Source organism: Thalia democratica, chromosome 4 (assembly GCF_965202585.1).
Source record: "Thalia democratica chromosome 4, ktThaDemo2.hap1.1, whole genome shotgun sequence".
NCBI classification, from domain to species: domain Eukaryota; kingdom Metazoa; phylum Chordata; class Thaliacea; order Salpida; family Salpidae; genus Thalia; species Thalia democratica.
In genome coordinates, this window is record NC_139168.1 from 48,539,342 (window position 1) to 48,567,305 (window position 27,964).

A 27,964-nucleotide genomic window follows, 5' to 3' on the forward strand; every position below is an offset into this window, starting at 1 on the left:
ACATATTGTTTTTTGAACGACAAAAAAAAAGAGCGCTCAAAAATTTTGATCCAAGGACCTGGTGCACGAAAAAACCTTTCGATTATCGAGTCGTACACCACTTGGATACCTTTGAACGTCATGTCCAGGACAAGTATAACTAAGTACCTTATTCAAAACTCACGAGTTTTAAACAAACTTTATAAGTTATAAAAATTCTTTTACCAGACTAAAATTAGTGCCATAGATTGATAAATCACTTTTAATTTAAGTACAATTTTTTTTTGATATTAACTAAGCTACCACTCGTTTTTTTGGGTGTTTCGTTATTCAGTTTCGGATAATTCAAAATCAGAAAATTCAAGTTCTTAAAAAAATGTTTAAAGGGCCACAACTTAAAAATATATATCTAAAAAAAATCATCTAGGTTTAAATGATAGCTACAAACACTTTTTTATACTTTAGAAATTATTTACATTTTTCGAGAATTATCTAAAACAAGTTTTATAAATAGTAATTTTGATAGTTTTTTTTTTAAATTGTTTTTACTATCATAATCTTATTAATTAGATTTAAAAATGCTTTTTTATATTTTTCAAATTTATATTATATTTTGAGCTTTGGCCCTTTAAACATATTTTAAAGAATTTAAATCGTCAAAATTTTAATTTTCATGTAACTATTTTTTTACCATTTTATAAGTTTACAAAAAGTTCGGAGATAAAACTAATCGAAGTTACGTAGTTAAATAAATTGGTTATGGAAAGTTTAAACTTAAAAAGCGAAAACAGACTAATCTTAGTCCTTTAATATACTAATATACATCCTATATTTTTTTGCATTTTTTATTTTCTCATTCTAATGCTAACAAACCTTTAACGATTTCTTGAAGATAATAAAAAAACAAACTAGAAAAATTTCTTAATAAAATTAATAAAACTACTTATGGTACTTTAGATTTTATTTTGAATTTAAGATAAAAAAGAAGTTTTAAAAGAAGCATTTTTTGAAGAATTGATGTAAATTTTTCAGAAAATGTATAAGAAGGTATAACTTTATGGAGTTTTTAAAACTCGTAGAATATCAGTAAAAAAATATCTTTTTTTTTTTGTTTATATTGAAATAAAATTGACTAAATCTCAAAAGTTAATTGAAGTTTATATATTAACTGAAGAATACTTACAGAAGTAGTTTAAGTTTTCAAATATAAGCCAATGTTTATTTTTGTCTAAAAACTAAATCCTCCATGGTCTTAACAAACAAATTGTATTTAGCAACTGATAAAAAAAATAGAACGAAATATTTGTATTTAATTATACGTAAATTGATAAGTAAACTGTTACATTCTAACTGAAATAGAATTTATTGTCGAGGAACAGAATAGAAAATTAAAAATAAAATACTTAAAGAAAAATTCTATATTTCTATTGTACATCGAAAGTAAGGTAGATTTAAAAAATTAAAAAGCTATAGTGTTTGTATAACAAAATTAATGTTCAATGAATTTTTTTGACCACAATTGATAATCAGATACAAATAAACAAAAATCCAAAGGAGGGTCGGCGTACTAGAAACCCACGAAGGGTAAAATTTTCAAATGGGATGCGGTCAATGAAAGGTTCTAACTGCGGTGAACTTGTAAATATCACATAAGTTTACATAATAGTAAATTTTGAAACTTACACTTGACATTCTGAGTTTTAAAATGAAGAGCTAAAACTACAACTGCAGCCCGCGACTACCAAATGCCTGCCAACCCCGGGCTCTAAATATTTTCTTTTTTTTCGTACCTGATAATCTGCTTTTTGCAGTGAAACAGTGTCATATTCAAATAAACTTAACTGAACGTAATACGGTTATTTTTACTCACTATCAGTGGCGTAGCGTGGTAATTTTGTTAGGGGGTGCGCAAATTTTACTTTTTTGTTTATAAATAAGTTCATATATTACTTTTAAAACCACTCCAGTTTTCAATCAAGTCTCGTCCAATAGAAATAACACTTAAGAAGTTTAATCTAGACCGACCTAATCGTAAATACGTTTTTATTCTCTGTAAAATTTAAAATGTCTTTTTAGTTTCATATAAACACATATATATAGTTACTAAGTTTTACAGTTTTAGGTTTTAGGCTGATATAAATCTTTGTTTTTTTGATGTACAACAGTGTTTTTATTATTTCACTTTTGTGAATTTATAGTCGGTTGTAAAACTTATAATTAGATTGATTTTAGATATTAATTATAACTAATTCTTTTGGTTGAAAAACCATTAATTGGTTTTATAGCTTTTTACAACCTACAACAAAATACAAACTGTTCGCTGCTTGGATAAGGCCACAGTGAAAACATTTTTAATAATAGAAATACAAATTATCTTAAAACAACTGGGATATTCTTAAGTGTCCTGAAAAATTGAATCTTTCTGCAACGTTTACCCTTACACTGTTAAAAACTTATTTTGCGGTAGAAGAGAGGCCTATTTTTGCATGATCTGTAGTGCTTGAATTACGAACTCTATTAACAGTATCTTCAAATTTTTTCACATGTTCTTTAAGTTTTTGCACAGTTAAATTAGTGTTTTGCATTATATTATACAGAAAATTTACTTCAGACATACGTTAAAAAAAAATTTCAATTAGAATTTAAACTTTTCATCATTTAACAGTCTCAAGCAGTTTTCTGCTGCAGCTGCTGTGGAAAATTTGTAACGGTCAGTGTTACTACCAAACATTATAATCCCATGAGTAACTTAATTTTTCTCGTTGCAACTGTGCAAACAGTTTTTGAGTTGTGATACCATCTGGTTTTAAATCCAGAAGGAACATTCACTTCGACTGCACGTCTTTATTCTGGTGACTTAGAACAAAAAACAGGAAGATCTACTGTAAGTTTTAAAACTCCCCGCAAAAATTCCTAAGATCATTTTTGCTCTTCATCACAAGCTCTAGAACATTTAGTGTAAGTTTTAAAAATTTGTCGGGATGTCTAGTATAAATTTATTTTTTTTTCGGAATATCTAACATAAAATTCAAAACTTCCTATAAAATCGCCTAAGACCTTTTATTTTGACTCTGCTATACAAACTTCACAAGGTTTAGTATAAAATTCAAAATTATCTGCAAAAGTGCCTGAATCTTTTTGCTTTTAATTAAAAACTTCTGAATCTCTTGTGAATTTTTTGTTTTTAAGTTAAATAGCTAAAATTATGGATTTACCGGATTTGAGTCTACTTTTAATTGTTTAAATCCGGTTATGTTTGGATTTATTATTATGTATACCTATATAAATTTGTTTTATTGCTATTTTTTAGTATTTATCCTATTTTTATATAATTTTAGCTTGATAACTACTTATTTTTCTTGTTTGTCAAAATGAATTTTTATTTAATTTAGTACTTTTTATACAAGTCAAACTTACAGTAATTTTGTTTACTTTCTGGATTAATAAAATTTTCCTTAACACTGTGTTTTCTTGTTATCAAGCCACGATTTGGATCTATATTATATTCTAACTCGTTTATGGTATACAACGTGTATAAATTATATTATATGTGGATCATTTAAATATGCACGAAAACTTTTTTGCACAAAGTGTCATTTGGTTGTTTTTACACGAGAGTAAAAAAAAATGCTACTAAGGGTAAGGTTTAGGGGTGAAAGTTATAGTAAAAATAAAATTAACTAAAAAAAAAACAAAATAAGACAATTTTCAACCCGTGTAAAAGTGTCTTAATTCAAAAGTAACCCTTCGCGCGGTATAAAAGTGTCTCTTCGTGCATATTTTTGACAACCCCTATACATAATTATAAAATTATTTCAAATAATTAAATAGTTTGACATATGTTTTGCGCTACTATTTTTTAAAATAAAATAAACAAATTAACATAATGTAAAAAATCTTTAAACCTTATTTTGCCAGTTTAAAATAAGCATAGTGATTAATACTCACCACATGTGAGTAACATTTCCTAAATATTATTAATATTTTCTGCTGCTTGACTATCTAAAATGGATAATGAAGAAGAACGCTGTACAAATGAAAGAGAAAAAATTGAAACAGGTAAATTAAGAAAATTTTAAACTGTAGCCTTTAATTTGTAATAAATTTGTTTTGTATTTTAAATTTGAACTGTTTGTACTAATTACTAAAAAGGAATGTTTGGAACCTATAAAAATTTAAAATTGGAAGAATGCTACAAAATATTTTTTTAGTTTTACTAAAATTTGTTAATTAAAAACTATTTTTAATGATTTATACTAATTTAAGTTAGTTAAGGGCATAGGGGAGTAAATCACTTTTTTCACAATTTAGTTTTATTCTATTGAATTATAATTAAGCTACAAGTTGCTTTTTACAGATTTTAAAAACTCAAATAACTTTTGAGATATAGCTGGTCAAAGTAGGAGATTACAATAGGTTCCTTATGGGAGGCCCAAACTAAAACAGCAAATAACTAGAAATCACTTAACATAATCTATCTTCTCCTACGTTTTTTGATATAACTACATCAAACTTTCAGGAAATGTTCCTTGCAAAATAAATTCTGTCATTACAAAATTTAAAAAAAAATATTCAGACAGAATTTTCTATTAATTGCAAGGAACATTTCCTGAAAGTTTCAGGTAGTTGTCTCAAAAAACTTAAGAGAAAATAAATTTTGAGTTAAACAGTCTTTTTTTGCTGTTTTAGTCTGTGCCTCCAACAAGGAACCTATTGTTACCTCCAACTTGGACCTGCTATATCTATCTAAAAAATTATTTTGAATTTTTTAAACATGCAAAAAGCATTTTGTAGCTTAGTTAAATTTCTATAAAATAAGATCAAATTGTGAAAAAAGTGATTTACACCCTATGTAATTAAATTTGTACCAATCTATTAATTAATTTACATCTAAATGATTAAATTTTATTAAATAAAAAAAAAAAAAAATGGATTAAGAATTTTAAGTTTATAAAGTAGAAATTTTAGCAAGGCTGTAAAAAAAAATTATATTTACCCAACTAAATGGTTTTTTTAACAATATACCAGTATACTTCTTTAAAAATATGAATTAACTAATTTTTACTGTGTTTGAAATATAAAAATGTTAACAACTTTTAATTAAAAAAGTTGTTTTAGCTAAAATAGTGTTTTTATAAAAATTTTTGAAAACTTGTTATATAATAGATAATGAACTTCACTACACAACCAACAACAACAACATCATCCGAGACAACCTATGACCAGTTTTGTTTTTGTCTTGGATGCTGTTGTTGTTGGTCAAGTAGTGAATCTTATTATTTATTTTTGATGGCACAAACATCTTAACTTTGTTGATGATGGCCAGAATAAATGTTTGTTAAAATTTAATTTACAAATGTTTTATGCAATTACATAAATTTTTATATAATACTTGAATGAGAGTAACCATATCCTAAAATCCTAAAAAGAATGTATAACTAAAATTATTTGAAAAAACTATTGGAAAAAACTAAAATTTTGAACAAAACTAAGTATCAAGAAAGACTGTTTATGGTTGTATCAGGATTTAAAACAATTTTATGACTATGATTAAGAATTTCAAGAACTTGATTAAAAAGATTTGAATAAATTGAGATGAATTTCATGTAGTAATACAGTTTCATTGCTATTACCTATTAAAAACACCATTTTATAAGTTTTTTATTGTATCTCAAAGTAGTCAAAAAACTTCTAATATAAAAAACTAGAATAAAATAATAAAACTTAAAAGGAATTAAAAAAAACAGAAAAAAAACAGTGGCCATCCAGTAAAGCAACTTCTCTTTTTTATTTATGTAAGTTTTATGATTATAATAGTAGAGGGAAATTAAAATATACATGTTAAGTACCTACATAAGAAATGTCAATTTATTATTATAATATACAGAAAATGAACGTATCTCTGTTCTTGAGGCAAAAGTCAACAGACAAGACCAGGAAATTTTAGGATTGAGAAGCCAAGTAAATGACCTGGAAAGAAAAATTACTGAGTTGGTTGAGTTAAGTTCAAAGAAAACTAACAACTTGGTTAAAAGTCAAAAAGGTTAAAGTTTTATGCTAAAGTTTTTTGGAATAATTTTTTTATAGTACAATTTTTTTGTTGTATTTAAAACTTTTAAGCTAGTTTTTATACAATTGTTAATAATTTTTAAATATAAGTAACATTAAAAATTTTGCCTCTATCTTTGTACCGGAAACTTTTTACACAACTGATGATGTCTCAATTTTTATTTTATGTGAAAAATATCTTACAGTGTATAATTATAGCTTTCATATAAATTTTAAACTTATTAAAAAAAAAAGTTGGATCCCTCTTATGGCCTTAAAGTTTAGTTTATTCTAGGTGTTTAATCTAAACTAGTTACTGAAAAATAATTAACCTAATATTTTTAACCTAATACAAAATTTTATATTGAAGATAGTTGTTTTTATATTTTATGACTTAAAGTTATATATCTTTTTATAACATTTAGAATATGTCAATTAACACTTCATCTAAAATTTTTTTAATAATAACTAGGTTACTACATATTAAATATATGCTATTGATGTTTTTTAATAAGAGTCTAAATATTTTGTCACTAAGCATAATAAATGTTTTACAGTTTAATAATGGAATTTTAATGTACTATTAATTCTGTAGTAAAACCAAAATATAATGTTTGTATTGGTTAGTCTCAAGTTTTTATGCTTAAATTGAATGAAAGTAAATCTAACTTTTCCATAATATTAATACTCACTACTTTAATTTAAAGTTTATTAAAGTTTTACAAGTGTAACGATATAGATAGGGTCCAAATTTTTTTCAAAGGTTCAAAAGTTAGGGTTGGTTCACAAATAAAAGCTTAAAGTATAAAATTTAAGTCAGTTTGCAAAAAATATAAGACTTAAACTATCTTTTGAGATATAGTCATTTTGTAAAAGCTTAATTTTACAAACCTTTGGACCTCTTACTTTTAATAGTCAACTTTCTCTTCAATTTAGAATTCTACCAAAATCTTCTTCGTTTTATTTTTGAGCAAAAAACCTCAACTTTTTAAGAAGATTTTCTTGCAATATTAACAAAATCTGACAAACAACATTTCAAAATAATTATTTATGATTAAAAAAAAAACATTACCTTTTTTTTGTGTATTTTTGAAAATAAATCAAAATTTGAAAATTCATTTTTTTTTTGAATTTTATAACAACTAGACTGAGAAAGTTTAAAAAAGAATGCTCAAAAGTTATAGGAGAAGATAGATTTTTAGTGAAAAAGTTTTTTTTTTGTATTAGTTTGTGCCTTTTAGGGACATAGCAAGTTGAAAAAAGTTGCAAAAATAGAAAATCAAGGGCAACATGTGATGGTGTCATAGTGATACAGAGCAATTTACAGGGTTGCCACTCGGTCAGGAAAAGTCAGGAGATCAGGAAAAGTCAGGAAAAATTTTAAAAAATGACAAAAGTCAGGAAAAGTCAGGAAAAAATGGGGGGTTTTGAAAAAAAGTCAGGAAAAGTCAGGAAATTTGATAAAATTTAAAAAAAAGTCAGATTTTGTCAGTTTAAATTTACAAAACTCCTTGTTTTCCAAAGACTTCAAATGGTAAAAATTGATTAAAAGTCCTTTAAAGTCAGAAAAAAAAAATCAAAATTTTCCTAGAAATTTACAAATATATTTAGTTTTATTTCCAATGCCTTCATCTGGTATAAATTAGTAAAATATCCTTTACAAAACTGCAAAAAATTTCTATCAACATTTGAACAAGTACCCTACTTGAACAAGCAGATTTTGTAAGCTTTTTAGTATTAATGATATGAAGCAAGGACACTTCCATAGTGAAACTGTGATATATACACAAAAGTTTATCTAGCATTTTTTTAGAATCAAAGTGTTATTTGTTTAAGTAAATAATTGAGTTTTTATAACTAAGTTGTTAGTTTAGTATTTTATGTAACAAGTTAATGTGTATACTTTACTTCTTTATAATTTTTTCAAAGTTGTTTAAATTTATAAAATAAGTTATAAGAGAGGTATATGCCAAGATTAAGTTTACTTATTATTTGTATTTTTTGTAGAGTAACTTAAGTTTTTAAAGTAAATAAGAGTATATTTATTTGTTACAAATTTTATACTAAATCGTAAGAGGAAATATTTTATAAATGAAAGTAAAAATAAATGAGTGCCAAAAGAAAAGAAATGAAGCCCACAAGTTGTGGCTTGATTTTTAGAAAAGATTCTCTTCAACAAGTGTAGGGGCAGCAGATGAGAGCGATTTAAATAAAATGAGGCAAACGATTTTTAATGCCAAGAAAATGAAGCGGAATGCAGTTCAGATGAAGGAAACCATATCTTCATTAGATGAAGAGGTTGAAGAGTTGATAAACAAACGGAGAAAATAAATTTTAGTACATACATTTAAAAAAACAGTATTTGATTAAATTCTTTTTTATTTTAATGTTTTAACTGTAAAAGTTCGTTATTGTTTTAAGGTTTGAGTTGTGAAAGTTCCTTATTGATTTATGGTGTTAATTGTAAAAGTTCCTTATATGTCGTTTCGTTTATTTAGATACATTTATGCTAGGAAATTCTAAAAAATTGTGTTCTTTATTGTTTTAAAATTTCAACTGTAAAAATTTGTTATTGTTTTAAGATTTTAGTTGTGAAAGTTCGTTATTAATTCAAGGTTTTGATTGTAAAAGTTCCTTATATGTCGTTTGTTTATCTAGATACATTTATGCTAGGAAATGCTAAAAAATTGTGTCTTTTTTCAGACAAGCTGTGTTTATAAGGTAATAATACAAGTATTTTGCTGATAGAGCTGTTTATTACAAACATCAATCATACACAGATGGTTTAAGTGATGTACTGGAAGTTTGATGATACAATTCAGCAAAAAACTGTTGTTTTTAACCTGTATTAAAATAAGATTGAAAGCTTTGTATAGTTTCAAGTGTTAGATTATGTATTTCAGAATAAGTTTAATTTAAGAGTTTGATTTAGAAAAGTCAGGAAAATTTTGGTAAAAAGTCAGGAAAAGTCAGGAAATTTTTCTCAGCTTGATCAGTGGCAACCATGAATTTAAATTACTTCAAATATCATTATATTTTATATTAAAGTACAAAGTTATGATAAAACTTTAAAAATAATTCTAATGTTGGAGTATGATAGATAACTATATTAAAGACAGTTAATGTTTCTCCTTAACCCCCTATGATTATGTATTGTTACTTATGTACACCTATTGAAATTTTCACTTTAAATAAATACAAAAAACTCATATTTCTATTCTCAAAAAATTAAGTAAGACTTAATACTATTTATACTTCACATCACACATTTAACAATTCTTGAACATTTTCTAAAACTTTTGCTATTTTTAGACAAAATAATAAATGTTTAGTATTTTGATGTAAAATAAAAGAAATACTCAGTAATAAATTTACATTTTAATTTAATAGAGTTTTTTAACTTAAAAAACTACAATATTAAAATAGTTTTGAGGCTTAAAAAAATGTTTGAACAAAAAATAAAATCAATCGAACTAGTAACTATATTTAAATCAAAACAATTACTTAATCTTTGAAACGAAATTTCAAATACTAACCAAACAAAATTTTCTCAAACACAAAAAAAAGAAGCTTTTAAAATCAAAATTTCAAATTGATGAGTTGTTTCATTTTGTTTTTAAAAGTTAAGAAATTTTTCAAATGTTTAAAGCTATTTGTATTGTTGTGTACTTTTTCTGATATTTATGTATAGATAAAAATTTATTAAAATTTTTTGATCAAACTTTGAAAATTAAAATCCTACTGTTTATAATGTTATTTGTCTCTATTGGAAAATTTATCTTTTTTGTTGATTCTTTTTGGAGCCCTACCCACAATCATTTTGAATTGTCAAGTTGTTTCAAAACTGTCTTTGATTACTCTAATTTAAAAAAGGATTTTTGTGTAATTTTGTGTAACACAAAGTTGAGGTATATTTTGCAAGAAATTTCAATTCTCAATGAGATAATATTTAAACAACATGTGTCTTTCTTTGTATTATTTAATTTTTGTTCTCTCATTTCATAAAATCTTTAGACTTTTGTAGATTATTTTGAAGAAAAGCTTTTAACTGATAAAATATTTCAAATCCATAAGATTTTATATCAAAAAGTTCCAATTGTATCTTATTTGTTAACACCTAACTACACTAAAACTGCTTCAGAGTATGGTTAATACTTTTATCAAAAAGAGTCTGTTTTTTTTTGCAAAAATAACCTTGTTGCAGATTTTCAGAAATGTACTTAGCTACTTGCTTGGTGTCTTCTATAAGGAACCTTTGAAACTCTTACACTTGGATAACTTATGTCCCAAAAGCTATTTTAAATTCTAACAAACTGTAAAACGTAACTGGTATCTTAGTTATTTATGTAAAAAATAAAACTAAAAAAATGTATTTCCCTTCCCCCCCCGCCCCCTATAAGCTTAACATTCTTACACTAAATAAACTAAAATGACAAAAAAAGTTTATTTGTCTGATCAAAATAATAGTTAAAACATTTTTCTATTTTGAAACTAATTTTAATCAGATTTAATAACAAGTCTATTTTGTTTTAGGTAGACCTCCCTTTAAGCCATTACCATCTAAATTTGAACCAAGTAGGAAAAGTTTTGACAACTTTAAAAAACCTACTCTTCCTTCAAAAAGTGTAAAGCAACGTCCTTCAACATCCAGACCGCGTACTGTTTCTCGAAGCTCTGATGTTTCTAGCTCTGGCCGTAATTTGAGGTTTTGAAAATTATTTTTCTTGTGTTAGTGTTTTAAGGGAAGTAGGCTTTTATATAACATTACCATACAGTTTTATTAAAATTTTGAAGTGTTTAATAAAGTTTTAAGTAATTTTTCTATAAGTAAGTTTTTGAATAGAAATGATAAAATTAATAATGGATAATTGTGACAATGAATTGGGCGTTTTATAACTATGTTCGTTACAACTGAGCGTTTACAGAACTGCTTTAATAAACTAATTAATTAAAATAACTAATCCGAATTTGCTTACATACCAATAGACTGAGCCTTTTTGTAAAACTAATATATGTTTTATAAAGAAAGCAGAAAATATTTCATTATTTTTATGTACACACTGATTTGTTTTATTAAGAATAGTATGTTCTTTGCAAACTTAAATATATTTTATTTGATGTTAAATTTGAAATTTTCGTACTTAATATGTAATTTTAAACGTATCTGATGCCTATTGTTTTTGTTTTTTTATAGTTAATAAAATGCTTCTGCAACAATATATATATTTTTTAAATTGATTTAAGAATTATGGATGCTTTGTTCAATTTAGTCATTTAGTTTGAATAATTTGTTCTTAGGTTTAATTGACTACAAAATATCTGATTAATTTGTGTTCTAAAATTTATATTTTGAAGGATCTGCTCACTCATGTAAGCTGTAATCTAATTAAGTACTAAATTATTAAAATAATTTAGACTATTTTTCAGCTTAACATTGAAAACAAAGCATTATAAGGGGTTGCCACACACTCGGGCTAGTAATTTTTTTTGTTAACTCAGGCTATTTATATTTTAATTCAGACTGACTTAGGCGTGTTTAATTATTTTTCTAAAATTTAGGCTAATTTCGATTTTTTTTTCAAATTGCAGGCTGTTTTTTATACTTTGTACTTTTAATCGTTTTTTATCAAGTTGTTATATTAATTTTCTTTTATTTTTAATAGTTAAGCTAGACCAACAGTGTTTTTTCTGGTTTTTCGCTCATAAAAACTTTTTTTTCTTCCAAAACTCAGGCTAATTTATACTGGGTTGATTTACTCAAGCTTGTTCTTTGTCTTTAAGGCTGTCTTTTTTGCCTCAAAGAAAGGCAACATTGATGATAGACACTGCTAAGCTATAATATAACATAAATTATTTAAGTGTTTTTTGATAGTTTAACTGTTTAACCATTATGCAGAAATTTAAATAATTGTCTTAGATCAGGGTTCCCAAACTTAAGGCCCCCTTTGAGGAAATTAAAAAAACAATGGCGTCCTCCAATAAAATTTCTCTAAAATCTGAACTAAGACTTTTTTTTTTGCGATTCATCATGAACTCCAGAATATCTAGTCTAAGTTTCAAATTTTGGCAATATTGCCTTCAAGGGGGCCGTGTGGACTGTTTTGGGAAACCCTGGCTTAGATTATATGTAGTCATTAATGTTATAGTACTTCTTTATGTTTTTACTTCTTAGGTGGTATGTAAAAGTTTTTTTTAAGTAAAGATGTTTAGCGATTTTAGATATCAATTAATTGAAATTAAATTCACTTTTTTATGTAACAAGTTTATTTGATAAATACTTTCAAAGTTTAAGTAATTTTCTTTTCAAAACAAACTAAATACACACAAAATTAGTTTATTAGACAAAAGTACAAGTAAATTTAAGATATAATCAATATTTAATTGATAATAAAAACTAATAAAATTTAAAACAACTAAGAAAAATATAATTAGAATAAAATTTGACTATTAAAAACATAAACTTAATTCTAGATCCTTTGTCAGGACATAATTGATAATTAATTTTCGGTTTAAATTTCTTAATCATGATTGCTTCAACTGCTAAATAAAGTACTTCGCTTTTTACCAAATTTAATTATAGCAAAATAATTATAAATGTTATCATAGTTTTGACAAAATTCTTATTGTTTAATGTGGAAAATGCTTGCTATTTGTTGGTTAATTGTGAACTTAAATTCTGATAAACAGTTGTCGCTCTGTTTCTCCTATATAGTGGTTATCCAGGTCTCCCGGACATTGAAGCCTATAAACAAGGCAACTCCTGTGTTATTGGTAATAACATAATTGATAATGATAACTGCATGCTTACTTAAATTCTGAAGTTTTTGAATATTTTTTAAACTAGAAAAGCAAAATTTTTAATATGTTTGTAAAAGCTGGACGACAAAATATGTATAATAAACTTTAAAAACCTTTATAATAAAGTATTACTACTAAATACTTTAGCTAACGACGTAGATATTACATATAGTTAGTTATAACATTTTTAAGTTTTTGAGACTCTTGACTACGTTATTTTCTTAGATGAGCAGCATTCTTGTTTTTTATTTACATTATATCTTAGTTTGAAAAAACGACTTAACAGAAATACTTTCTTTTTTTTCAGTACTAAAATTTTTAGTTTGAGAATTAAAAAGTTTTGTGAACTTACTTAATGCATAATTAATTTAATTTTTAGACGATCCTCGTCTAGTTTATCAATTAACCAAGCTGGTGGAGATAATCAAAGCCGAAATAAACGTAGATCAAGGTTAACTCAATTTAGATTTTTTGAAAAGTTTTATGTAGATGCTGTTTTTTTTTTTAAATTTTAAGATAATTTCCACAAATATTTCTATTAGTTAAAACAAGTTTTTATTCTTTTAAGATGACCGTTTCATTTTTATTTTCTTTTTTAAGATGATATAATTTAATAAGTATATTTTCTCAAACTTTTGATATAATTCAAATGTTTACAGTTTTAATTAAAATAAATTTTGTGTTTATATTATTAGCTAATAAAAATTTTATAGTAGTAGTAGTAGCAGTTAAAATACCCTTAAGAAATAGCTCATTGATAAGAAGTTATAAATACTTCACTTAGTTATACATCTGAAATAAGTATAACTTTTTAAAATACTCTAATGATACAAATAAAATGTTTCGTTTGTACAATCTTTTACTGCTTAGTTTGTTAGGACATAATTTAACTATTATAATAATCTTGTTCTTTTAGCATAATAGGAAAGGGTGGTCCAGTTTATAGCGAAATTGATGGAACAGTCAAAATGTATTTGAAAGGTCGTCCCGTTGTGTTGCACAAACCAGATGATGTAGCTAATTATAGTTTGGACACACCTTCTCAGATGCCTGATAAAAAACTACAGCTAGATTGGGTGTTAGTTTTTCTACGTTATAATTGTTAAAGTATTATTATCAAAGTTCAGTGATTTTAAGTTTATTTTAAAACAAGAGTTTCGCAGTGGTATCACTACTAGTGCTTTTCAGTCAAAATAAACTTGCAAAATCACTACATATGGCTATACTTATATTGAAAATTCAAACTAATTGGACGTTGTTTTTAAGTTAATAAATTTGTTTGCTTTTGGTTAATTATGTATAAGTAGATTACTTAAACAAATTTTCGATGGTAAAACCTTAGTTTATGAAATCTTTATCGGAAAAGACATTATAAAAAAACAAAAATAAATTTTTGGTACAAATACATAAAAATAAGTACAGCATACATTACAAATTATTTAGAGCACTTTGCTTACTTTTTTTCCAGTTTTTAAGCAGGTATTATGCTTTATGTCTACAGGTGTTTTTTCTGTTGACACAGTTCCTTTTCTCCTCTAAAATTGTTAGGGCCTCTGTTATACATAGTTTGCATTTGTCTTTTCCTTGTCTGGTTTTTTGGATTTGTTTGATTTTTCTTCAAAGGATCTAATATTCTTGTTTTTTTTTGTTTCACTTTGTGGATTTCTTTAGATAGTTCGGTTGAGTTCTTATATTTTAGATAGTTCTTTTGATCTGGGTCAATCTTAAATGTTGTCTTATGCACTGCTATTCTTTTTTTTATTTCGTTTTCTTTAAGTCCTATATATACTTTGTTGTCATTGTTAAACTATATTTTTGCTTCGTAAACTACATTTTTATTTCTACATTCATTATTTTTTAATTGACATTCGTGTTTTTTTTCTGCAGTTGCACTTTTTAAATCTATTTTTATCTTTATTGGTTTAGAAGATCTTAGAGTTAAGACATTTTATTATATTTTTATTGTTAATCATGTAGGAGTAGCTGATCTTTACATTATTTTTGTTGATGATTTTCTTCATTTTACTCTTTTCACCAAAATGTTTGTTTATTATTTTGATGAAGTTTATTCCTATTTTTGTTTTTTATTTGCCTTGTCATATGGCGGATTCAACCACATTACTTTTAATTTTATATTTTCACCTTTTTTGGTTGTTATAATATTTTTATCGATGTATTTAATCTCATGGTTGTATCCACTTCTTTTTAGTGCTTTATTGTATACGTGTCTTAGATGATTCGAATAATATTTTATTGCTTGAGTTTTTGTTGGTCCTTTTTTTGAATCATACTTGGTATCTCCAATTGTCTGAGGGTTGTTTGAGTTGACATCAATACATTTGATTTCGTTGTTTGGCTTTCTGTATGGATGGAATGTACCATTTTTTGAGTTTAGGTTTAGATCTAGGTAATTTATTTCATATGCTGGGTTTTCTAATTCGATATTAATTTCTGTTTCGTTTGCATATTCGTGCATTTTCTTCTTGATTTTTGTAATCTCTGGTCCACTTTTTTTTTCAATTGCTATAAGCCCATCATCTTTACAAATACCGACTTTTATTCTATTTAGTTTATTTTTATACCATCTAGTATGTATAAACCTACTATCTACTACTAAAGCATCGTGCTTTCCTTCCATAATTACGTCAAATAGTTTACTCATGTTATTATTGTTTGATTTTATCCAAATTTGCTCATAATGGTAAAGTACGGATTTTGTTGCATTCATTATAATTTTGATTTCATGATCTTCTATTTTCTCATATAGTTGTCCAATAATTAATACTTTTCAAATGAGGCTTTCACTGGTGCTAGGATGAAAATTGATGCTGTCGAATTTAAGCAGTTTATATTTACCTTTTTCTAAATTTTGAACCAGGTTGGGACCTCGTCAGAGCTTATCCATTGATTAAATTCTTTTCAGCTTCGTATTTGTTTGTTTATATTGTCGATTATTCTCCTACTAATAATTCCAGTTTCTGACGCTGTTGGATTTATTAGTCTTGCTTGCATTTTGCTGTTGAAGTCTTTCTTATGGTCTTTCAGGGTAATGTAACATTGTTTCAATGGGAGGATGCTTATTTAATCATCTAGCTTAAGCTTTTTAGCAATTTCTAATGATTCTGTGTTTATTTCGTCAATTATGCTATTATCGCATATCTTATACTCTTCTCTTATTATCTTCAGTAGCATTCTATTGTAATTACCTTTTGATATTTGGTAGTAGTTATCAAAATACATAAAATATCCTTTTATTTTTTTCTTAATAAAAAATATCTTTAATTTAAAATACAACTTTTTCACAATAGTTTTTATTAACCTAAACTTTTTAAACTTTTTATAAATTTCTTTATAAAACGAAATGTAATTTATATATTTTTATTCTATATTTTAATTAGGATTTAACTAAAACATAATAAACGTCTGCTTATGATTTGTGATAAATTAATGAATTTTTTTCTACTATATGTGACTAAGACGTATTAAGCAATTGAGTTTTACTTTGGCGATTTTTATCCTAAAACATGAAGAATACTGTTTCAAAGATTTGTATGTTTACAATTACTTAATAGCATTACAGTTCGACACAAAAGTAAAATTACTAACCTACACTAAATTTTTGCTAGATATGGATACCGAGGAAAAGATTGCAGGTCTAATATACATGTCATTAAAAGTACAGATGAAATCGTTTATTTTGCTGCAGCTGTAGTTGTACTATACAACGTAAAAAATCATACTCAACGTCACTACAATATGCACAACGATGATGTAAAAAGGTTAGAAATGTTTCTATCGTTTTAAGTAATATTTTATCAGTTTTTATCACAACAACAAAGTTCCTCAGTTAATTCTGGCTAAGTTTATATTCTGACAAAGTTTATTCACCCAGGCTAGTTTTTGGTTATTATTTTAGAGCAGCGGTTCCCAACCTTTTTGATGCCCCGCACCCCTAAGATATTTTAACTTCTTCTTGCACCCCATGCAGTACATGCAATGATTTATTTTAGAATAATTTGAAAGAGAACGATGAAGGTTTGTATATCAGTTTTTTTTTGATGGTGTACTACAATAACAAAAATTAAATATATGAAAACAAAAAATAAAACAAACTGCATTCAAACAAGTTTTATTACTTTATTTTTTTTCTAAGGTAGAAAACATCAGAACTCACTCTCCCCTCTGCAACAATAAATGTTTTCTGAAGGTCGAGCAAGTGAGTTTTGAGCTCATCACTTGTTATTCTACCTGTCCTGTCTCTAGATTAACTTTAAAAAAGTTTTTAACCTTTTAAACAAACAAAATAAAAATTATCTATCTTTAAACAAAAAAACAAAATTTTTATTTTTGACTAATGAAAAAAAAAAACTAATTCTATATCTTCAATGAAAAAACCCCTAACGACAAGTCGTTTGGCAAACACTCACCAGGTACATAACAAAAATTTAATTTTTTTATGCAATGTTTTATTTAAAAATTAAGAATTAAAATTAAAATCCACTTAAATTTAATGACTCTTTTGTTGCTGTTTATTGCACAACAGTTTCTTAAAACGTGGCACTTTGTTGCTGATAGCAATTCGCATGTATGCCTGTGCATTCAAGCAATTTATATATTTGGTTTTGATTGACAAAATAGTACTAAATCCAGACTCGTAAAGTAAGTCATCGCGAATGGGATGAGCATACTTAGCGCTTTTCACAAAGTCTTGAAAACGTCTTCATTGCACAGTCGCCCAACTTAAAGAAAAATCGACTTACTTATCAAAAAAAATTGAAAAGCCATCTCGCACCCCCTGGAATGCTGCCTCGTACCATTGGTTGGGAAACCCTGTTTTAAAGCTTAGAGTAAAATTAAACTGCATGCAAAGTGTAAGGAGTATAAAAACTGTTGTTAACTGTTGAGATATAATCAGTTTTAAAAAAAGTATCCATTAAAAGCATATTAAGAGAAAGATAATCCTGACCAATATTCTCAAAAGTTTACAAATTTCATTAAATATTTATCTCCTTCATTTTATAATATTGATCTGAAATTTTCTAAAAAATTTCTTTGCATAGCTGTAAAATAACGTTATGTAGATTTAAAAAATAAATGAAAAAATCTAATTTTATGATTAAAACTCTGAAAGTAAAATACTATTATATTTTTGTAAATTTCAACAATTTTTTACTCAAATTAAATAAGAAACAACTGTATATCCACATCAAGTTTATTTTTTATTAGCATTGACTGAGAATGTTTAAAACTGTAGGAGAAGATGGATTTAATATGAAATATTGTTTTTTCAACATTTTAGTTGATTATTCCATAATCAACCTATTGGGATCTCAAAATATAAAATTAAGGATACGCAATCTCTTTAGTTGACGGGCTAGATGCAGCAGCCCTTTATACACAACCGGCTGGATTTAAATAAATATACTTTCGCTGGTCGTTTTTATTTTGTTAACTTATACTGAAAATATTTTTTTATTACACAAAACTATAATACATAATCATGAAATAGCGTCTTAGTTTACTTAAGACTAAATATTTACTATACTTGTAAGTTTTTATTAAGCTGTTTTTTTTTCAATTTATTTAGTCGATACAGTTTTTGTAGTTAAAAAGTAAGTCAGGATAAATTTATTTAATGAGCAGAGTGTTGCTTACCCGTATATTATATACTTACAAATCACTTGAGTACTTTTAAGCTTTATGTTGAAAGATTATGTTTAAAAAGCAATTATTGCTTTAAAAATTAAAAGGTTTTAATTGTAATTTTATGTTTATTATCTTGAAAAAAGTTATTTTCAATAAATTTTAAAAACTGAAAATAATGTTATTCTTGACTATAGTATAAGCTAAGTCGATGCACTATTAAAAAGCAATTTTAAACACTCTACTGTAAACTTCTGTCATTAAATGTGTTAAAAAAAACGCTCATTCAAACAGTTTTCACATCTTGTTTTGTCGCTTATTTTCAGAACTTTAAAAATATATTTTTTGTAAACATTTTTTATTTTTATTTTATTTTCAGTGTTAAAAATATTTAGTCATTTAGTAAGCATTTTTCAAATAATTTTATTTACAGTTTGGCAGTTCATCCTGATCAAAGTATTGTAGCTAGTGGACAAGTTGCTGGATTAGAACTTGATGGCAGAGTAAGTTTGGAATAAAAATCTTGTGTTTTTTTTGCATAATGTTCAATTTTTTAGTTCTCTCTTTAAGTTGATTTAACTATTTTTTTTTTGGCTTTAATTTATTTTTATGTTTTATCATTTAGTGTGACTTTTTTAAATTTTAATCAGGAATACAAAGGAAGCTCTTCACCAATAAAGGTATTTTTTTCATAATTTTACATAAACGGTAAACTGTAAAGTTTTTTTTATTATATCATAAAGGATAAACATTTAGTTAGTAGTAAATAGCGCATGGTTTTTAATTTTTACTAAAATAGGAACTATTTTTTTATTGTTTTACATTGAATGCTTTATAATAAACTTATCGTTTGTTTTTCTGTTTCAAGCTTTTCAATATCCTTAATATCTTGTGTTTAATAGAATAAGCGTCGTTATTATTTACACACTCAAACAAGCTCTTATATTAGTAGGCAAGGCTTAAACAACAGTTAAACATTGAATAGTATAATACAACCTCATTGTGTTTGCGTGTTTTATTTAAGTTGTGTTTATTTATTAAGTGCTTTTATTTACTTAAAACTAATTTAAAGCAATTCTTGTAAAAGTTTTAACCATTCTTATAGAATTTTTAAGTTAATACTTTAGTTTTTGTTTTAAAGATAAATAAACATCTATATACAAAATTAAAGTTTAAATTTAGCCTCGCATACCAGCCATTCATATTTGGAGCGTCTCGTCTTTGCAAACTCTTCACATTCTTACAGGATTTAATCGTTCAGTGGCTTGCATATCTTTTTCGGTATCTGTGAGTATTTTCACTTAATAGGAATTCTATAAATAACTAAAACTGATAATGAATGGAAAAATGATTAAACGTTTTTTTTTCAAACAAGTAATGTTAATAAAATTTTAAATAGGATGGAGGTAAACATTTAGCTGCTGTAGATGAGTCAAATGACCATGTTTTGTCTGTATGGCTGTGGAACAAAGAGAAAAAAATTACTGAGCAAAAGGTTTTAATGGTGTATTATTACATCTTGCCTGCTTTTTTTTTATAAAACAAATATATTACTATGCAAGAAGTGATTTTCCATATTAAAAAACTTTAATTTGAATTATAATCAATAAAATTCGGTTTACTCGAGAACAGAAATTTAAGTATTATACTACATATTTTATAAAAACAATTAAAAGCTTAAGTATAATAAAAAGCATACAGTTTACATTTAAGCCAAATTTAGTTTTTAAGGTCATGGTGTAAATATTGATACCTTATTTTTTGAATTTGAAATTATTAACGAATATAATAACTTATACTAAAACTCTAGTTTGATTTATTATGAGCAAAGAAAATAATTTTTTTAAAGATTTTAGCTCCTCAAAACAAACAAGATGTATGTTATGACATATCGAAGTCAAGTATTGTTTTTATTTTATATTCTTATATATACTTTAAGTTAAATCTAATAATTAATACTTTTTCAAGTTTATAAATATTATTAGATCCTTACAGGTTGTTTTAAAAATTGTGAATGAACAATATAATTTAAAGCTGCAAAATATTATTTTTAACTCTTGAGTTTTTTGTATGTATTTGTTATTATCTTGTTTCACATTATTTTAATTTTTCATACTTATTCCCCTCAGTCATCAAAAGATCCAGTGTTTGTTGCTGAATTCAACCCAAATGACAGCACGAGTATCGTCACTTGCGGCAAGAGTCACGTTTCATTTTGGACCATACGTGATGAAAAACTAAACAAAAAAACCGGCCTTTTCGAGGTTATCTGGTTTTTAGTTTTGTAATAGATGCTCATTGGTTATTAATCTGTTATGTATATAGTTTTATAAAGTTATCATAATGTATGACTTAATAAAATATTTTTTTATTTTTTTAAAACAAGTCATTTGTGTACTATATCATAAAGTATAATTAAATTGTCACATAAAAAAGGATATAAGTTGACACTCAAAACTAAAGTTTAAACTTCAAGTTAAATATTTGAACTCTTTACTTGACTAATAGAAAGCTTTTTTTGAGGTGTTCTCTTTTATAGCTTGTGAGTTTTAACATTTTTTTAGTTGAAATAAGCAATATTGATTTTTATCGAAAACATTTGTGTTCACTGCTGTAACATGTATAGCATAAATACTTTATTCAAAAATATTCTACTGTTAATTGAATTTAAAGTTATAAAAACCACTTGTTCATCATTGTTTCTAAAAATATTAATTTCAAACATCAAAATATTTTGTACATGGTTATATGTAAAACTATTTAATTTTTGTTTATTAATTAATTGATATGGACAATTATTAGTTTTTACAATTTAGGTTTTGTAAAATAAGTCTTTGTATTTATTTATAATTTGTTAGGTAAGTTATTATACCGCCTTAAATAATACCTTTTTTTAGAAGCTATTTTAATTTATGTTAAGTAAAGCTTTTTTTTTGTTTCAACTTTTAGCACACTAGTTTCATAACTTGAAAAAATACCTTTTTTGAAAAAGCTACTGATACTGTATTATAGTTTTTAATTTAAAAGCTAGTAATTTTTTAAATTGTTTTTGAACTAAAAAAATTTACTTAAATTCTTTATAATTATAAATGATAAATTATGATTATGAATAAACTTAATTAAGTACAACATAACTTATAAGGAACAAAATTAATTAACTTCATTCACTAGCTGTTTCATTTAAAATAAGTATATATAAGCAGTTTTTTATACTCTGTGAAATTTCTGTGCTGTTGTTTGGTGTATTCTAATCTAAATCAATTTTGGTAACATTAAATTAGGATTGTAATACAACTATATATATTGTATATAGAAAAAGTACATTAATTAATTTCTTTGTAAAAACGATTCGTGCTTAACTTGTTAAATTTTTTCTAGTGATGCAAAAACATCCACAATAACTTTATATTCAACAGAAAAATGAAAAGCCAAAATTTGTTTTATGCGCTGCATTTAGACCAAATGGAGAATTGCTCACTGGTGATAATAATGGAAATGTTCAAGTTTGGTGCGTGAATTCAAGAACTATTAAGCAAGTAGTACAGGTTAATTGTTTTTTATTGCATCACTACAGCATTGAATTTTGTTTGTTATTTTTTATTTCAACTAAACTTCAAATAAACTGATAAACAAACAGAAAATTCACTCTGGGCCTGTTTTTGGTATGAAGTCTATGCAAGATGGCAGTTTCATCTCAACTGGTAAAGATGGGTTTTTGAAAAAGTTTGATGAAAACTTAATTTCAATTGCAGAAAAACAAGTGAGTTGTTTTATTTGAGAGAAAAAAACGTTTATTCGTAAATGTGTTACATTAATTACGTTTTTCAAGTACTTCGAATTAAAATTGAAGTTTTAAAATACTTAAGACTTTAATTCCTTCTTTAGTAATTTTATTGTTTTACGTTTGGTTTTTACTTATAATTTTTTATCTTTCATATGCTTATTAGTATGAAATATTTATTTTAACTATATATGATCTAATTTACATATTGATCAAAACTTTGATTGATTTTTAAAGAATATCAGGATATCAATCTAATTTTATTTTGACTTTTGATTTAGTTTCGATTTTAGTGTCTTACTAAATAGTTTTTTTATTTTACTAAATACGCCTTAAAAGCAAACTTTGTTTATATTATTTTTATCGTCTGTAAGTGACGTTTTATTTTGAAAGTTTCGCAATTGTTTGATTTATTTTGTGATGGTTTAGACGTTTTAGTTTAACAATCATTGGTAAATTTAGTTATAGAGTGGTGAGTATTTGGTTATAGTGACATATATATATGATGATTGTAATATGTTCCTTTATATTTTGTTAAAATTTGTTAGCGGTATTTCAAAATTAACATGAACTTATTTAGTAAGGCTTTGCCTTCGCATAGTAAAATCAGTTACTTTAATAATTAATATTTTAAAAATGGACAGTACAAATTTAGAATTAGTTGTTTTAGGAAGTTCATCAATAATTTATATTTTCAATCCCTAGCTTGTGTAAAAAGTTTTTGAAAATTAATACATTTTACGAGCTAGTTATTAATTAGTGAAACGTTTTTTAATGCTCAAAATCGTTGACTATTCGAATATTCGATATATTAGAGTTAGTTTTATGTACCATATATTAATTTGATGAAGTACTTGCATAAACTTTTTTGTTTTTTGGAAAACTATAAATTTCAAGCTATTGTTAATAATTTAACAAAATATTTGTTATTTAGCCATATAAGTTAGTTGCAATAGTACAGAGAATACCTATAAATTAGCTTTAGAATGCTTATAACTTTGTTGGTTTACAAATTGTTTAAAACAAATTTAGCATTTTAATTTTTATAAGTAAACTTGGTCAAAGCTAAAAAATATTACCAATTTTTTTTAATTATAACACATATAGTATTATATATAAAGTTTATATTTATTTTTTAGATAACAGAACACCCTTGTCGGGTTGTTGCATTTTCTCCAACTGATTCAACTGTCTACGTTGGTACAAGAAAAAACACAATATTAATGGGTAGTATTGAAGATGGTGAAACTTTTAATGCAATAGTTCAAGTAAATGAGAATTTTTCTTCTTAACTCTTTAATACCATTAAAAAAGGTCAACAGCTTTAAATAAAATTAAAAGTATGTACTAAAAACTACTAACTAATGGCGCACTGTTGGTTTAAAATTTTTATACTGGTCCTGTAATTTTTTCTGATATATAAATCAACTAATTTCTTAAAATATTTGAAGTTTTGTGATAAAACTGAATTTATATTTACAATCTTTAAATAAAAGTTACCACTGCTCGCTCAAGATAATTTAAAATTTAAAGAGTAGCATTGAAACTTATAATATTCAGCAAATCTTTTTTTAGTTTTCAAGTTGTTTATAAAGGTTTATGAAACTAATACAAAACTTTACATACTTTAGTAATCTTACTTAATTATTATTATTTTTGTTATTATTGTATTAATTTATATTATTTCAATGGTCATTAGTTTAGTATTAATTTTTCCATTCACTTTAACATAATTGATTAAGTTGGGTAAGAAGTATTTTCACAACCACAAGTAGAATATTAGAAACTATTTTAAAGGAGTTTAACTACTATTATTAAAAAGTAAGAAATAATCAACTGTTCAAAATTTTGAATAAAAGAATATATTACGATGCTTACTCTCAAAAAAGGCATCAAACAAATTTATCCCGTTATAAATAAAGTTCTAGAAATAAAAAATAAAGGTGACGGTCATTAGAGAATCAAAACTAAAACGCTTTGGTTGATTTCATGAGAAGTTGAATTAACTTATAGATATGAATGGTATTATAAATGTATTATGTTTTTATTTGTATAAATCATATGAAAGTGTTTGGTTTTCAGATACATGTTTTATAAGTGTATTGCAAAATAATTATTTATATAATTTTATTAACTGTTATCTTTATTGATTCAAAAATACAGAGTCATAATGAGGAATTGTGGGGTTTGGAATGTAGTCCTCGCAATGGTGGATTTTTTACAGCCGGCTATGATAAACAACTGTTTTACTTCGATTCAGAAGCTCACAAAGTTGTATGGTTAAAGGTATTGTTTAGCATAGTTTAATTTATAAAATTCGAAAGTTTTTTTACTTATTTTTTATAAAATAACTTATAATTAAAAAAAAGTTTTAGTATGATAAGTGAAAAAAAAAAAGACTATGAGCTAAAGTTTAATAATTTACAGGGTATATTCAAGTATTGAGTTTTAAAGTAAAGTATATGTTTTCACACACATTCTTCACATTACAAAATATATTTTCAACCTTATAAGTTTATGTTGTCATTGTATCTTATTTAGTTTTATCAGTTTTATTTAAGATAAAAGTTATACACGAAAAACAGCAAATGGATGAGGCAATTCAATCAATTGGTATGCACCCTACTGAAGATAAGCTGCTAGTTGCTATGAAGAATGGCAAATGGTTGTTAGCTGACGTTACTGATGGTAGTTTCGACGTCATAACTCAGCAGCAGGATGGTAACGAACAGCATGATATCATCAAGTTTTCACCTGGTAATTTTTTGTTTGATTTATTTCAAAAAGTTTTAGTTCTTATTTTGCCGTTTTAAATTAGTTTAAAAGTTTGTCGAATATTAATTTAGTGTTGTTAAGTAGTTATGTATCATGCTTATAAAGCTAGGTTGCTATTTAAAAAATAAATAAACTTTTATTACGTTGCATCGAGTTCTTTATGCTTCTACAATTCAAACTTGAAAATAACTCTAAACATTTGATAGTTAATCTTTGTAAAAAGTTAGCCTTCTTTTTCTACAAGTTTTATTACATGGCTTGTTAATGAAAGATCAAATTAAAAGCTCCGTAAGTGTAAAGCCAACATTGCTTTTATTTTCTTCTTCAACATATCTTAACTACAGTTTTCTGTTTAAGAAGTTTATACATAAAATGGTTACAAATGCTGTAAATCATACAGAATAAATAATAATTCTCTTAACTATAGATGGTAAGTACATATCTGTTGGAAGTCATGATAATTGCATATACTTGTACAAATATGAGGAAGGTGTTGTGTTGAAAGTGGGAAAGTGTAGCGGGCATTCTAGCTATGTTACCCATTTAGATTGGTCTTCCGATTCCTCAACTATACTATCGAATAGTGGCGACTATGAAGTTCTTGCTTGTTAGTTATTTTTTTTGTTCCTACCCCAATTATTATTAATAGTTCTATTTTTGACTTAAAAAAAAAAATTCAAAAACTGACTTTTTTTTTTCTTATATTAAATTCATACCGAAACAGCTCGTTTTATTTTATTTAACTACGATACGCTTTATACTTGCACTAACAAAAATTTAAGACTGACTTGTTTCTCATATTTTTAAACTCGACTGTAATAGTTGTGTTTTGCAGGGGACTCATCCAACTGTAAGCAAATAACATCCGCATCCTCATTGAGAAACATCCAATGGCATACACAAACTTGCACTCTTGGCTTCAATGTAATTGGTAAGTATTTTTTAAATTATATTTGGTTTAATCAAATTGTATTTATCGATATCTTTTAAAATCCTCAACTATTTACAATATATTAGTTTTCAAATGTAGATTAAATGTTTTTTGGCTGATGTTGTTTATTAACACTTTGTTCTTCTGTGTAGGAATATGGCCGGAAGGGGCGGATGGAACTGATATAAACTACTGCAGCAGGTCACGTGATAATCAAATGTTGTGCAGTGGCGACGATTTTGGAAAAGTTCATCTTTTTAAATATCCTGTTGTTCAACCACAGGTAGTTTTTATTTTTATTTTTTTCATTTTAAATTGTTAAAATGTTTAATTAAGTCTTGTAATATTTTTCTTTTATAATTATTTTTTAACAGTAAACATAAAATTATTATCTCATTTGTTTTTTAATATCTAAAGTTTACTTATTTTTAGTTTTTTCCAAGAAATCCTGCTTAGAATTATTGTTATAATAATTAGAAAGATAATTAAATAATTCATATTCTGTTCATTAGTCAATAATATAGGTAAAATACACTTTGTTGAGAATATATAATAAATAAACAACTTATATAGTTTATTTATTAATTTTATTTACAAGTTTCACAAAATTAGTTAAAATTTTCTCAGTTAATTATTACTATTTAAAATTGTATGCTAATGTATGCAAAAAGTTCTTCTTTACTTTTTTGAAATTAACCAAAAAAAGAAATGCCCATCAAGTTTTCTTTTTATAAAAAACCTATTTTTGTATTGTCTAAATCTAAAGCTCTCTAAATCTCAAATAAAGCACAAGCTAAATAGTTATTAATTTTTTCAGAGTGTTAACCAATCAGCAACTGCACATTGCAGTCACGTGACAAATGTTCAGTTTCTCAATGAAGACTTGGGTGTAGTTTCTACTGGAGGCCAAGATTGCAGCGTAATGCAGTGGAAACTTGTTTAATGCTTTAACAATTTATAATTTTTTTTTTGTATCATCGCTGGTTTTTTTTTTGATGTTATTAATAATTGATAGTTTATTTAAGTTTATCAATTAATAAAATATAAGGATTCTAGTTTGTTTTGTTTTAAATAATAACTTTTAAATTTAAATCACCATAAAGAGTTACTTAAACATTTTTAAGTGAAAAGTACTTTTTTATAAATATGTTTATTACTTTGAGAACACCTTTTGTTACAATAGTAAATTAAAAATAAATAAAAAACCTATAGTTTTATCATATAATATAAAGATAAATTGAATCGTTGTTCAGAGACGTTCTGCTTATACATATTGCTAATTTTTGGTCGTTAAATATCTTCGAAGAGAAAAATGTTGCAAAATCAGCGTTAAAAAAACTAAAAGTTGAGAGTTTGTACAGAGATAGGATTGCTGGGGAGTATAAAAGATTAATTAAATAAAAATTACTCTTTTCACCAAAGTTTTTTCAAACCTGATTTTCATTTATAGACATTTATTTATGATAACTCTTTTGCAGTAAATAATTTGTGTTGTCTTTTTACTTCAATTAGTTTGTATGAGAATATTTTAACTATTTTTCGAAAGATCATAGCTAAAATTAGTTTGAGTTGTGCCGTTTCAATTTATGGTAGTAGTTATAATAAAATAGTTTTCCTGAAATATTCCTTAAAGAAAAAGTTTCAAGTTGCACATTTATTTAGAATTGAGTTACAGTACAGGTGTTTTATTTTTACCATTAATCTACTTAACAAATGCCTCATTCAGGGACTAATTGCAAAGATGTGAGAATATCTTTCAGTGATAGTGGATTATAAATCGAGTGTATCAGTTTTGCCGTAGTTTTTTTTTTTAATTCAAGAATAGGTTAGCATAATAGAAATAAAATGTTAGGCGTGCCTGTAAAGGTTTTTTAATAAGACTTATAAGATATTCGATTTTAAATAACTAAAATAGCATCAAATATAAAAAATCTTAGTTTATTAAAAGCTTCTATCTTTTATTCTTACCCAGTTAGACTAGTTATAGCCCAACTGGGCGTTGACTACCA

General features: G+C 25.4%; 1 protein-coding gene across 1 annotated transcript; it reads left to right on the top strand.

Annotated features, from left to right (window-relative positions):
- Positions 1-3,914: 3,914 nt before the first annotated feature.
- LOC145834202 (echinoderm microtubule-associated protein-like 2) lies at positions 3,915-27,004 on the top strand. The gene is made up of 20 exons (XM_082941578.1): positions 3,915-4,038; positions 5,867-6,022; positions 10,561-10,732; positions 13,205-13,276; positions 13,742-13,903; positions 16,452-16,604; positions 18,902-18,971; positions 19,119-19,148; positions 19,651-19,755; positions 19,868-19,963; positions 20,598-20,732; positions 21,885-22,013; positions 22,106-22,228; positions 23,389-23,517; positions 24,413-24,535; positions 24,835-25,006; positions 25,452-25,631; positions 25,860-25,955; positions 26,108-26,238; positions 26,773-27,004. The coding sequence occupies exons 1-20, from the start codon at positions 3,987-3,989 to the stop codon at positions 26,896-26,898; spliced, it is 2,412 nt and encodes an 803-aa protein (XP_082797704.1). The 5' UTR covers positions 3,915-3,986; the 3' UTR covers positions 26,899-27,004.
- Positions 27,005-27,964: the final 960 nt, after the last annotated feature.